Genomic DNA, 11,802 nt, shown 5'->3' with positions numbered 1-11,802 from the left:
AATTTCCCATGGCCAGCGCAGCCTTTTTGAATTACGGTTTTAAACCCGGGTGGGAGCCCGTGGAAGGTGTCCCCGGTCCGCAGCTCCCGGTGTCCTGCGGCCGCTTCCCCGGCTCTCCTGGGGCCCCGCTCTGGCTCCTTTCGCCTTGAACTTGGACTTTGACGGCTCCTGGGGACTTCGGGATGCCGAAAATCCCTCCTCGACGGCTCCGAGCGGGGCAGGTTAATTGAGAACACGTCTTGGTCCTTTTAGAGGCCGGGAACTCCCCGCCTCTAGGATCTGGGGGAGTTGGTTTTTTGGGGGTATTTTCCGGCTTTTAATTTTAGTGGGAGAGTGAACCTGGAAGCGAGGCGCCCTGGAAGAGAGGTATTACCCCAAAAAACAGCAGCACGGAGGGGGGTTTAGAGTTTATGGGGACACGCAGAATGGGGATGTCCTGCCTGGGAGGAAGGGGAGCGCACCCCAAGGGGGGCGACAAGAACAGGCGGGGGCCACCTGGGGTCCCCACGGGGCACTCTGCTCTCGACGTCACCCCCCCGGTGACATAATTTTGGGGGGAAAACACAGCGCAGGCGAAGATCACCTCGCCCGTATGGGCTGGGACACTAAATTTCTAAATAAATCTCTATATCTTTCCTCTCTGTCTATTTTTTGGGGTGTTGACGATCTTCCAGCATCCTTAATAAATCCTCCCCTAAGGGTTCCCCGACAGCTGCGAGCCCCCGCCGACCCCTCCTCCCTTTCCCCATCTTTCCCCGCCAGCAACCTGCGATATTTCTATTTTTTTTTCCCCCAATTCTATCGCATCCAGCCCGGAGCCTGGCCCTGTTTTACGAACTGAGTCGGTATTTTACAAACGCTCACAAATCAGCCTGGACCAACAACAGATCCCCCCCTCCGACACCCCCCCTCTTTGTCCCTACCCACTGAAATATTTATCACCGGACTATGAAACATTAATAACGCCGTTTCCCACCATCGCTCACCCACCCCCCCCCCCCGATTCCTGAACGGAGAAAAAGAAAAAAGAAAAAATATTTCGGATTCTGGCAGGAAAATGGGGGGGGAGGAGGCTTTGCTTTTTTCTTTGGGTGCGTGGGGGGCACAAAGCACCTTGCGATGAACTATCAGCAACAGGTTCAACCCCAAAAAGGGTAGGGGGGACCATTTTTGTGCGCCCCCTCGAAGCGTGGTGTGTGTGGGGGGTATTATTCTGCCCCCCCCACCCCACCCTCCCTAAGACGTGGCTGGGGGCATCCTTCCCCCACCCCCGAAATACGGCGGGGGGATCCTTTCTGCCCTCCCCCTCGGAATACCGCGGAGGGAAATATCCTCCCCCACCCGAAATAAGGGCGGGGGGAGTCCGTTGCCCCCCCCCCCCAAAAAAAAAAAAAAACACAGCAGGGAAAATCATGCCCATCGCGGGGGGGGGGGTATATTTGGGGCTGTGTGGGGGCACCCCGTTGCGCACAACCTGCGACCCCTGGCTGGGGGGGGGGCGGGGGACGGGGTCGAACGACCCCTCCCCGAGGGCGGCCACGCGGGGGTGGGGTGTAGCGAGGGGGGGGGGCGGCCCCCCCACGAGCGGCCACGCGTGGCGCTTTGTGCCGGCCGCCAGCCCCGACGGGGCGGGCACCTCCTTTAAGTGGTTTGGCGGGGGGGGGGGGGGAAGGAAAAAAAAGGGGGGGAGGGAAAAGGGGGGGGGGAGGAGAAGGGGGGGGGGAATATGGGGGGAAAAAGGGGGGGGGGACAGGGTCCGGCGTCCAATCGGCGGCCTCCCCCCCCCCCCCCTCCCGTCGGTGCGGCGGGGTGACGTGGGCGGCGCGGCGGGGGCACGGCGGGGCGGGCTTGGGGAGGGGGGGGGGACGAAAAAAGGGGGGGGCAGAAGGAGGAGGGGGGGGCGTGGCCGCGGCGGATTTCTTAATGGAGCGGCGGCGGCGCGGCGGCGGCGCATGCGCGCGCGGCTCCGATATGTTGGGGGGGTCGCGGGGCGGCGGGGCGCGGCGCGGAGCTTCCCCCGACGGCGGCGGCGGCCACGGCGGCGGCGGCGGCGGCGGCGGCCACGGGAGCGGTGGCGGCGGAGGCGGGAGGAGCAGCTCGGCATGACATGACGGCGCCGCTCGGCCTCCCCCCGCGCTGGCCCGACGGCCTGGCCTGCCGCTGCGAGGAAGCCCCGCGGGAGAAAAACCGCATGGAGGGCTTGGGGCACTGCCGGGAGGTGTTGCCCCCCCCGCCGCCGCCGCCGCCGGGGCTCGCCGTGCCCACCGCGCCGCCGCCGCCGCCGCAGGGAGCGGCGTACGCCGAGCTGGCGGCCGCCGAGCCCCCCCGGCAGTGCCCGTCGGGGGCGGCATCCAGCGCGGCGCTGGGCTACGGGTACCCCTTCGGGGGCGGCTACTACGGCTGCCGCTTGTCCCACTCGCACGGCGTCAACCTGCAGCAGAAAACCTGCGCCTACCACCCCGGGGAAAAGTACCCCGAGGCCGGCGGGCCGCTGCCCGGCGAGGAGCTGCCGTCGAGGGCCAAGGAATTCGCCTTTTACCCCGGCTTCGCCAGCTCCTACCAGCCGGTCCCCGGTTATTTGGACGTGTCGGTGGTCCCGGGGCTGGGCGGCCACCCGGAGCCGCGGCACGACGCTTTGCTTCCCATGGAAGGTTACCAGCACTGGGCTCTTTCTAATGGCTGGGACGGCCAAATGTACTGCTCCAAAGAGCAATCGCAGTCTGCACACCTCTGGAAATCACCTTTCCCAGGTAGGCTGCGCTGGGAGCCGGCGTGTCGGAGGTGTGCGTGTGCGCGGCTGAGTGTGCACCCGGAGACACGGACGTGTATGCCTGTATATATAATTAAAGGGAAAGAAATGGCTCTGGAATGCCTCCCGTGCAAGGCAATGTGTATGAACATGCATGGGAAAGAAGGTGAAGCAATCATTTCTGAATCAAAATACACGCCGTGAGCTTGCTTGGAAAGTAACTTTGCCGCTTAATTCTTCCCTTTCTTCTCTCCTCCCTCTTGTTGCCTCACCTAAGCGCGTCTTTAGGTGCTTTTCTCTTCATTTTCTTCTTTAATTGCAGAATGCTGAAAAAGGGAAAAAAAAAAATCCCCCCAAATCCTTTTGTAGTGGCTCAGCTGAATGAGAAGTGTCGAGAGCTGGGACAGTAAATCATATCACAATTACGCACAATTATAGGAATAGGTGTCAAGTGACAAATGAATCTGTTCCGAGGGAAAGGAGCGAGGCAGGGGGGGAAACAGGGGGGGCGCTTCTCCGCCAGGTCAGGGATGCTCCTGACAGCCCCAACCCTTCTCGGAGCATCTTTTAGCCAAGCTTTTAGCCCCGCTGCCGTCCCTCCACGCTTCGTGCCCCGACGGGGAGGAAGATGATGATGAGTGCTTCCTCCCAGCGCCTCGCCCCAGCCCCCCCTAGCCCCCCAGTCCCACAGCTGGGAAGAAGACAGATGCAGGAGCCAGGAGGGAAAATAACCGCAGTAAGGTGTGGGGAAAACCCTACAGCTCCATGTGTCTCGGATGGAGGGCAGGGACGGTTCTTGTGAGTCCCCCCCCGGCAGATAAAACGGGGGGGCCATCGCTTTATTTGTTTTGTTTCTTTGGGACAAAGAAGGATGGAGGAATGGGCTTTCCCCGCAGATTTTCGTGGGGAAGGGGAGATATGGAGATGCATTTGGCATGGGAGAAATAAGGTGTTTTTAACTGGATGATGGGTACATTTTTTTTTTTTGAGGGGGGGCTCCCATTCACGCTGTGTTTGGGCGCTGCCGTCCCCCCTGCTTTCCCTCCCCATCGCCTGTATCCTTACAGACCCCCCAGCGAGGGAGATTTCTGCCCCCTTCACGGGCCTCGGCGGCATCCCCAGCACCCCACATCTCCAACCCCATAGCGCATGGCCCCCCAGGTGCTGGGGGACTCCGGCATTAACTCATGCCAGCCATAACCGGGGCTCTGATTCCTGCGAGGAGAGCTCGGCTCCATGCTCCCGCTCCATCCAACCGGGTGACACCTTCCCTGCAGGGACCCTCGTCACCCAGGCTACCCCCGCACCATGGCAGTGTGCTGGGAGGGGGCTGGGACTGCCCGAAAATGGGAGAAAAGCTTGGGGGAGCTTCCCCCCCCCCCCCCCCCAAGTAACCACATGGCAAGAGCGAAGGTGCTGCCCGCATCCTTGCTGAATCCATCCCCAGTAGCCCCTTTGCAAAGCACGGAGCGTCTCACCCCGGGCAAAAGCTACTGGAGAGGGAATCTGGGTGGGGGGATTTTTGCTGAATTTGCCCCCCCACCTCCCCTGAGAAGCTTCCCTGTCCGCACCAAGACGGCGGGAGCGGCTGGGGTGCGGGGATGCACTTGTCTCTGCACCGGGCTCGGGGTTTGTGGGTGCACATCTGCGAGGTTCCCCGATAAACCTGATGCAGGCTGCTGGGGGAGAAAGGGGAAGGAAAGAAAATAAAAGGAAGGAAGGAAATAGAGGGGAAGCTCCGGACGTTGTCTGAAATATAAATGCTTGGAAGGGCCCTTTGACTGTGTGCATTGGTCTGTGGGTTGACTTGCTGCTCTGTGTTTATCAGTGTGGACAGTGTCGCCAAGAAAAACAGCCCTTCCCCAAGTGCATTATTAATATTATGTTGTTATTATTGCTGTTATTATTATTGTAGTGCTTCCATTCCCCTCGCTGGATGCATTCTCCGCCTGTCTTGTCTCTCTTCCCTTTCTTCCCCTTCTCTTCCCATTCCTCCACACTCTCTGTCCTCCTGTATCCTCCTTTCCCCCCCTTCTTTCTTTCCCCAACGTGCAGAAATCCCCATCCCACGCACCGGGATGAAGTAACCTCACCTATTCCCCTCTCGCCTTTTTTTTTTCTTTCCTTTTTTTTTTTTTTTTAATTATTTTTGTTACAGACGTGGTCCCCCTGCAACCCGAAGTCAGCAGTTATCGGAGGGGGCGAAAGAAGAGGGTCCCTTACACCAAAATCCAACTGAAGGAGTTGGAGAAGGAGTACGCGGCCAGCAAATTCATCACCAAAGAGAAGCGGAGGAGGATTTCGGCCACCACCAACCTGTCCGAGCGCCAAGTGACTATCTGGTTCCAGAACCGGAGGGTCAAGGAGAAGAAGGTGGTGAGCAAATCCAAGACAGCACACCTCCACACGACCTGACAGAGGAAGCTTTGCAGGGAGGGCGAGGAAAGGAAGCAAGAAGCGTAAATATTTATCTGGTAGCTTGTATGATAACATCATCGGGACTCTGCTGATTCGAATTCATTATTTAAAAACCGACATTAAAAAATGCACACACACACGCCCCCAAACACTGAACGCATCTTTGATTTATCCCTCTGTCCCGCTCTGACTGTGAATACCCAATTTTTGCTCTGAGAAATCCATCGATAAGGTTAAACTGTGTATATTTTTTAAAAATATAAGCTAAGAGTGTAGCTATGTTAAAGGAGAGATGAACTCTGAATGTCGCCCTGTACCGCTGTATAGTCTGATCCCATCGCCACTGACCGGTCTTTCATATCTCGGGCCATTTCACCCACCGATGTAAAATGTATGGAGAACCTATGGCAAAGTTGCATCAGCTTCTTTTTTTCTCGGCACTAGGGACCGAAAATAAGAGATAAGGCTGCTACTGTGGGAAGAGAACCATTGCTCGGTATCACGTAACAATCCCAAACGCTGATTTAGGTCCTACATGGAAGTGAGTTGCTGTACAATACTATTTTTGGTATGTTCTCTTGAGGGTTTCTATATCTCTGCCATAAAACTGGAATGCCTGTTCTCCGCTGACAAGATGGAAAATGCACAATATTGTCTTTGGGGTTTGTTTCTTTCCCTCTCTAAACCGACTAACTATCGACAGTGTTCTTTGGATATGTAAAAGCATCACTTTTTTTAATGTCTTGTATATGTATATAATATTGTGGTGTCCAGATGATATGTACCGACTGCAGATGACATTTCTTAAAAATAAATATCTTTTTTTTTTGTTGTTTTGCCTCGAGGAGAGGCTCTCCGCCACCTCGTTGTGCACCTCTTTGTAGTCCCTCGCCTTTCCCACCCCTCCTTCCAGCCGCCGCAAGCGCAGCCCGGACAGGAACCTCCGCGGAGAAGCGATGAGAAAACGGAGGCAATCCGGCAAATTTGGGCAGAAAACGCTTCATCAGGGGCTCCCCGTAAGCGGGAGGAGGATGCGAGGGGCAGATGAGTGTCCCCAAAGCGGGCTGTCCCCAGAGGGAGTAAAAAAATGGAGCAAATAAACCCGCGGAGACTGAGCCAATTAAGTGTCTTATTTATTTATTTATTTTCATTTCTTTCTTTTTTTCTTTCTCTCTTTTTTTTTTTTCTTTTTCTTTTGTCCTTATTTTCCTCCGCTCCGCAATTATCCCGGGTGAAAACGCGATGACTTTCCGGAGACGCTGCTAATCTCTTTAAATCTCCGCGTGTGAGAGGGCTCTGGCTCAAAGGATGCGTTTCGCTAAACCTGTTTGACTCAGCTCCGGCCCCAGATAAAAATCTCGCAACCTGCCCTCGCCCCGCGGAGCCGGCTCCGCACCCGCGGAGTTTGCGCGGCCCCGAGCCGGCCGGGCGGCTCCGACAGAAATACGAGAGAGGAAATTGTTTCCATAGGCGGATTACAATCTACCTTAATATCTGCTAGATTTGATCACCTCGTTAAATGATCAAAAGGGGAGGGGGGAGAAAAAGGCTTTTAAAGGGATGTAACCTAAAACAATGTTATTGCGGCTGAAATTTGCATTGGATGTGTGCTTATATTTATATGAAGGGGAAGATGGAGCGGGCACAAGCGATGTAAAGCTACATGGAAAAAAAATAGCATTGGTGCCTACGCAAATGGGTGCGTAGATGCACTAGGTGTTCAAGCTGATATGCATGAGTACATACAAATATATATATACATTTATACAAGGGTATGTAATGGTGTGTGCATTTAATCTTATATGTCCATTTCTTTAAATGATCTGGAAGTCGGTGTGCATATATACTATATATCTATATATATGTTACATGTATGTATGCAGGGCATGATGGTGTGTGTATAATTTATATTAGTCTGGGTATTAAAGCAATCTATGTATCTCTGTATATAGATATATGACATGATATGGCCCATGTAACAGTTTGTCTATACTGTATATATGAATTTATATATATATGTGCAAGTGCACCCTTCTATATTATTATATGAAGTGGTGGGTAGATCCTATGTATGTTATATATATAAATTTATATATACTTATGCAAGTGCATCCCTTTATTATTACACAAAGCGGTGTGGGGATCTCATTCTGTGCCTGTACCGGTGTGTTTAAGGTGGTACGTGTGCACGTGTGGGTGTACATATAGCTTTATAAATGCATATAGCTTTATAAATGCATATAAAAGACAGATACCCGGGGGGGGTGTATGCAAAATAATAATGGTGCAGCGCAGCGACAAAGCTCCCTATGGAGCCCACATCGCCAACACCACTACCGGGAAAGCCCCTTCTGTGTTGGGATGTTTCCCGGAGTGATCCCAAAACTCGGGAAAGGTGGAACACTGCTTTGCCTTGCACCGGGAATGGGGTGAAGCGGGGGCTGGCAAAAAAAGGGGGATTTTCCCCAGAATTTATGTCCCCGCGCTCCCTAATTTCTCCGAGTAAGCACTTGGTAAGCGGAGAAACTCGAGGGGTTCTTGCATTTATTTTTGGAGTACGAGAGCTTCGCTGGTCTGGAAGCACGGGCAGAAATTTTCATTCTCATTTTATTATTCTTACTTTTAAAGACTCTCGGCTCGGAAACGTTGCAATACCTTGAGAAACCCATCGCCGCTGCTCTCGTGGGCTTGGGTCATGTTGTGAATCCTGCTCTGCGCCGCATGGGCGTTAGAGCCAAGAAAATATTTGTTCTGGGTGTTAAAAAAAAAAAAAAAAAAAAGGCTCACCCTCTTGCTGTGTGTGCAGACACTGAAACGCTGAAATGCAACTCCAGACAAGTCCAAATCCGACATCCCGACAGCGAGAGTGCTGCTCGCTGCCTCTCTTCTTGCTTATTCTACCTGAATATTGCCAGAGCTGGGAAAAGTGTAACTGAAGTTATTGAGCGGGGGTTGTTGGAGGGAATGAGGGCGTACTGATAAATATATTTTTCAGCCCGAACTGAGTCCAACTTATTCACGGCTATTTGGGACCAAGTTTCCAATTCTGGAAATTTTGTTCCGATATGGTTTCATTTCGGGGGGAGCGCTCTCGGTGTGTCGGTCGGTGTGTCGGTCGTTCTTTGAAATTGCGTGGGAGGATTTAAAAAAAAAAAAAAAGTAAACGCAAGCAAAAACAAAGAAGACAGAAGAAATACATTTATTACACTTTAGGGCACGTAGGGCTTTTGACGGTCTTGGCTGGCAAATACTGGCGAGACCATGAAACCAGGTGCTCCCAGCCATTTCCCACATTTCCCCCGATATTTTAAAATATCCGCTATTTTGGGGTTGCTCGACCCCTCCATCCTCCATCCCGGCTGTGCCGGGAGCCGGGAAGGCTCACGGATGGATGTGGGCGCTGGAGAGGAGCCGGTTGTGATTTGGGGGGGCACAGACCACGCGCAGTCACCCCCAGGGAAGCGGGACCCCGTCCCTGACGTGCTCGGGCCCATGAGATTTGACCCCCCGTGTGGGGCTGGGTCTCCCCCGGCCGTCGGGGTTGGGGTCTGGTGGGGATGGCGGCGAGGAGAGGTCAGGATTGGACCCGCGGGTCTCGGCACGGGCACCCTGTGCCTCTACACGCTGCAGAGGATCCCGCCGCCTGCTTCGTCCCTTTAATCCCGGTGTTTTGGGTGAAAAATAGTTTTTTTCCGGGCTGGTCGGACAATATAACACCACCGCTTAATTTCTGACATTGGTCCTCCCTAAACCTGCACACGGGTGAGTTGGGTTTGGGGTTTTTTGGAAGGGTTGTTTTTTTGTTTATTTGTTTGCTTAAAGAAGGGCAAAATATAATCCCCGAAGCGAGTCATTTGTCCATCCTCTATGCAGGAGCTTTGGAAGAGGCACTTGTCTAGGGAAGAAATTCAAACCTAAACCTGCGCAAAAACGCACGCAAATCCCCAACCCCGAGAGCCAGCTCCTCACATCCCCGCTCAACTTCCGCGGGCGCGGACGGCGAGTTCCGCTGGTTGTGTGCCCCAAGAAGACCAATCCAATGGGTTTCTACCTTTCCTCGCTTATTTTTTCACATTCCCGTTAGGAAATCGCATGGGGGATCGCTTGCGCCCCTTTCTCGTCCCCATTTATCTATTTACGCATTTCGCTCTGCCCGTCGTTCGCCGGTATTAGGTCAGCAAGCCGTGACGTCACTCCTGTATTACCCTTGACCGTGACTAGGCGTTGTTTGACCTTGACATCATGAGCCGTGGGCATAATAAGCGAGGGGACCCTCACCCTTGATCTTCTCGTCCCCAGCCACCCCAAGCAGCTCCCGCTCCTGTTTACAGATAAACAAGGTGTTATTTGGAGTCTAGACAGACGGTCTAATGGCCAACAATAAAGCCCTGAAAAGGAAGTTTCCCAAGTTTAGCCTTTTCTTCCCTTTGTACCGTGGACTTTGAATAACTTCCCAACCGCAGCCTTTATGGTAAAATCCCGAACAAGGGATTTCCCTCTTCCTTCATTTTTTTCTTTCTTTCTTTCTTTCTTTTTTTCCCTAACTTTTTCAATTTTTCCATTTTTTTCAACTCATTCACTTTTACATATATATATATACATTTTTTTCCAAATGCTTCCTTAAAGAATAACTTCCTAATCCAGAAGGGGAATTCTGCTCCCGCAGCCCCGTGCTCAGTGCAGAGGTGAGTATAATCCTTGCTAGCTTGCTGGTTAACTTGCTATTTATTTGGGAAGCGCTTGGTCTTGAAAAGGACTCTTTTTCTGCAGCAAAAGAGAAGAGACTTCTGAAGGCTTTGCCAAGAAATTATTTCCTAAGCCACTGACAGCCAACACGGTGTGTGTGTGCGCGCACATCCCACAAACTCCTACAGCACTGTTGGTTCCTGGCTTATAAAAATGCCTCTGCCTACGTGGTTCAGCACACTACCGACGGCTTTGGAAGCCCTCGTGTTTATGGGTATTTAAGAATTATATGCAGCAAAATGTCGTGTCTCCTGTCGCCTCCACTTCGGGAGCAAGCTGCTGCCTCGCAGGGAGCTCAGCTGGTTCAGACCACAGTTGGACCAGCCGTGGGTTTAATAAACTGCCTTTCCTCCCTACCACTTTCTCTTCCTTTACAAGGAACATTAAATAAGTGAGATCACGCTTTTCAGGCTCTCCAATGGAGATTTGTTCAAGAGTCGTGAATTCTAGACCATTAACTGGTTTGTTGTTACAGTTCTTGGGGGGGTTCAGCCCTCCAAGGGGTTACAGTAAGAAACGCCAGCTCTCACCCAAAGCAGAGCTACGGACAAAGCAAACTTCCCTGAAGTTGGGGCTAAACCTTTGCCTTACAAAGGATGCAGGCATCAGTTTACATTAGTCTAATAGGAGGAGAAGATCCTCTGCTGGCAAAGCTAGGGAAAATATAATGATATTCAGGCATTTAACTATTCCGTGCACCGAGGAGAGACTGAAGCGGGAGGTTTCACAAGCCTGGGACCTGCCTCCCTTAAAACTGAAAGCTGCCCCAGATGATTTGTATATTGAATGAGCTAAAGTGTCGTAGACATTTTTATTCGCATACATTTACCGGTTTTCCACGTTGCAATTTTTTGCCCAGCTCCTACACATTCGATTTTACTACCCTCTCTCTCCATGTACGTCTATGCAGATAAATATATAAGCGGTCTTGTACGCTTATATGTCTATAGGTTGTCTATGGACATACATTTTCCGCATCAGGAAAAGTAGCTGGGGCAGGTTTCAATGATATATAGCTTGCCCAAAATAACAGTTCTGCGGGCTTTCCAAAGCCTGTCTCTATTTTATTCCCCGTGTCATGTATCTATATATTTATTCTAAATACTTCCTTTTTGACCCTGGCAGCTAACTTCTTGTTCGAGTCACCACAACTCCTTACAACTCCCAGCCTATTTGCGGCGAAATTCAGTTAAGCAGAAAAGCTGAGCGAGGACGGAATCTGTTTTTCCAACCTGCACACGCGCAAGCAAACGTTTCTTTTTTTTTTTTTCTTTTTATTTTTTAATTTTCCAGGGAGGAAGATGCAGTATATATGTTGCAGATTTTTGCCTTATAGGAGGGTTAAATTTCATGGTCTTTTCTGGTAGAAAACTGGAAGTGGGGTTAGGTCTTTCCCATTTGAAACGTGAAGATTTTGCTGTGGGCATTAGGCAGGAGCCATTTCTATTGATTTTTATTTGTATTTATTTTTTCTTTCTTTCTTTAAGAAACAAGGTTGGAGAGGTGGGAGAGAAAGAGTCTGCTCAAGTGGTAGTCTTGAGTCGAGCTCAGCCTTGCGGGCTGCGCAGGGGGAAGATGCAATGCGGGAGGCGGGGAAGGGAAGATTTTATTTCTCACGCTTGGTAAAGAGGGGATGAAATGGTGCAAAAGGGCAGACGAGGAAGGAGCGCAGGGACAGATCCCCCAAACCAGGCACAGGGCAAAACACAGCAAAGTCAGCCCCAAACTTGGGGTTGTTTCCCCCGGGCTCTTCTCTGCAATGACTGATGCTCATCCGAGACAGTCATTAGCATAAGATGTCGATCCTATTTACTACACTAGACAGTGACCTTGAACTGAGACGTTGCAATCTTGCTTTTGCAGCCTCTTTTTCCTCTCCTCTTTTTCGG

General features: G+C 52.0%; 1 protein-coding gene across 1 annotated transcript; it reads left to right on the top strand.

Moving 5' to 3' along the window:
• Positions 1 to 1,945: 1,945 nt before the first annotated feature.
• HOXC13 (homeobox C13) lies at positions 1,946 to 6,287 on the top strand. Its single transcript, XM_083814307.1, has 2 exons — positions 1,946 to 2,750; positions 4,908 to 6,287. The coding sequence occupies exons 1-2, from the start codon at positions 2,108 to 2,110 to the stop codon at positions 5,162 to 5,164; spliced, it is 900 nt and encodes a 299-aa protein (XP_083670433.1). The 5' UTR covers positions 1,946 to 2,107; the 3' UTR covers positions 5,165 to 6,287.
• Positions 6,288 to 11,802: the final 5,515 nt, after the last annotated feature.

The sequence above is a fragment of the Anser anser genome (assembly GCF_964211835.1).
Source record: "Anser anser genome assembly, chromosome: 30".
NCBI classification, from domain to species: domain Eukaryota; kingdom Metazoa; phylum Chordata; class Aves; order Anseriformes; family Anatidae; genus Anser; species Anser anser.
Note: the sequence above shows the minus strand (reverse complement) of the source record. Positions and strands in the feature narration are given on the sequence as shown.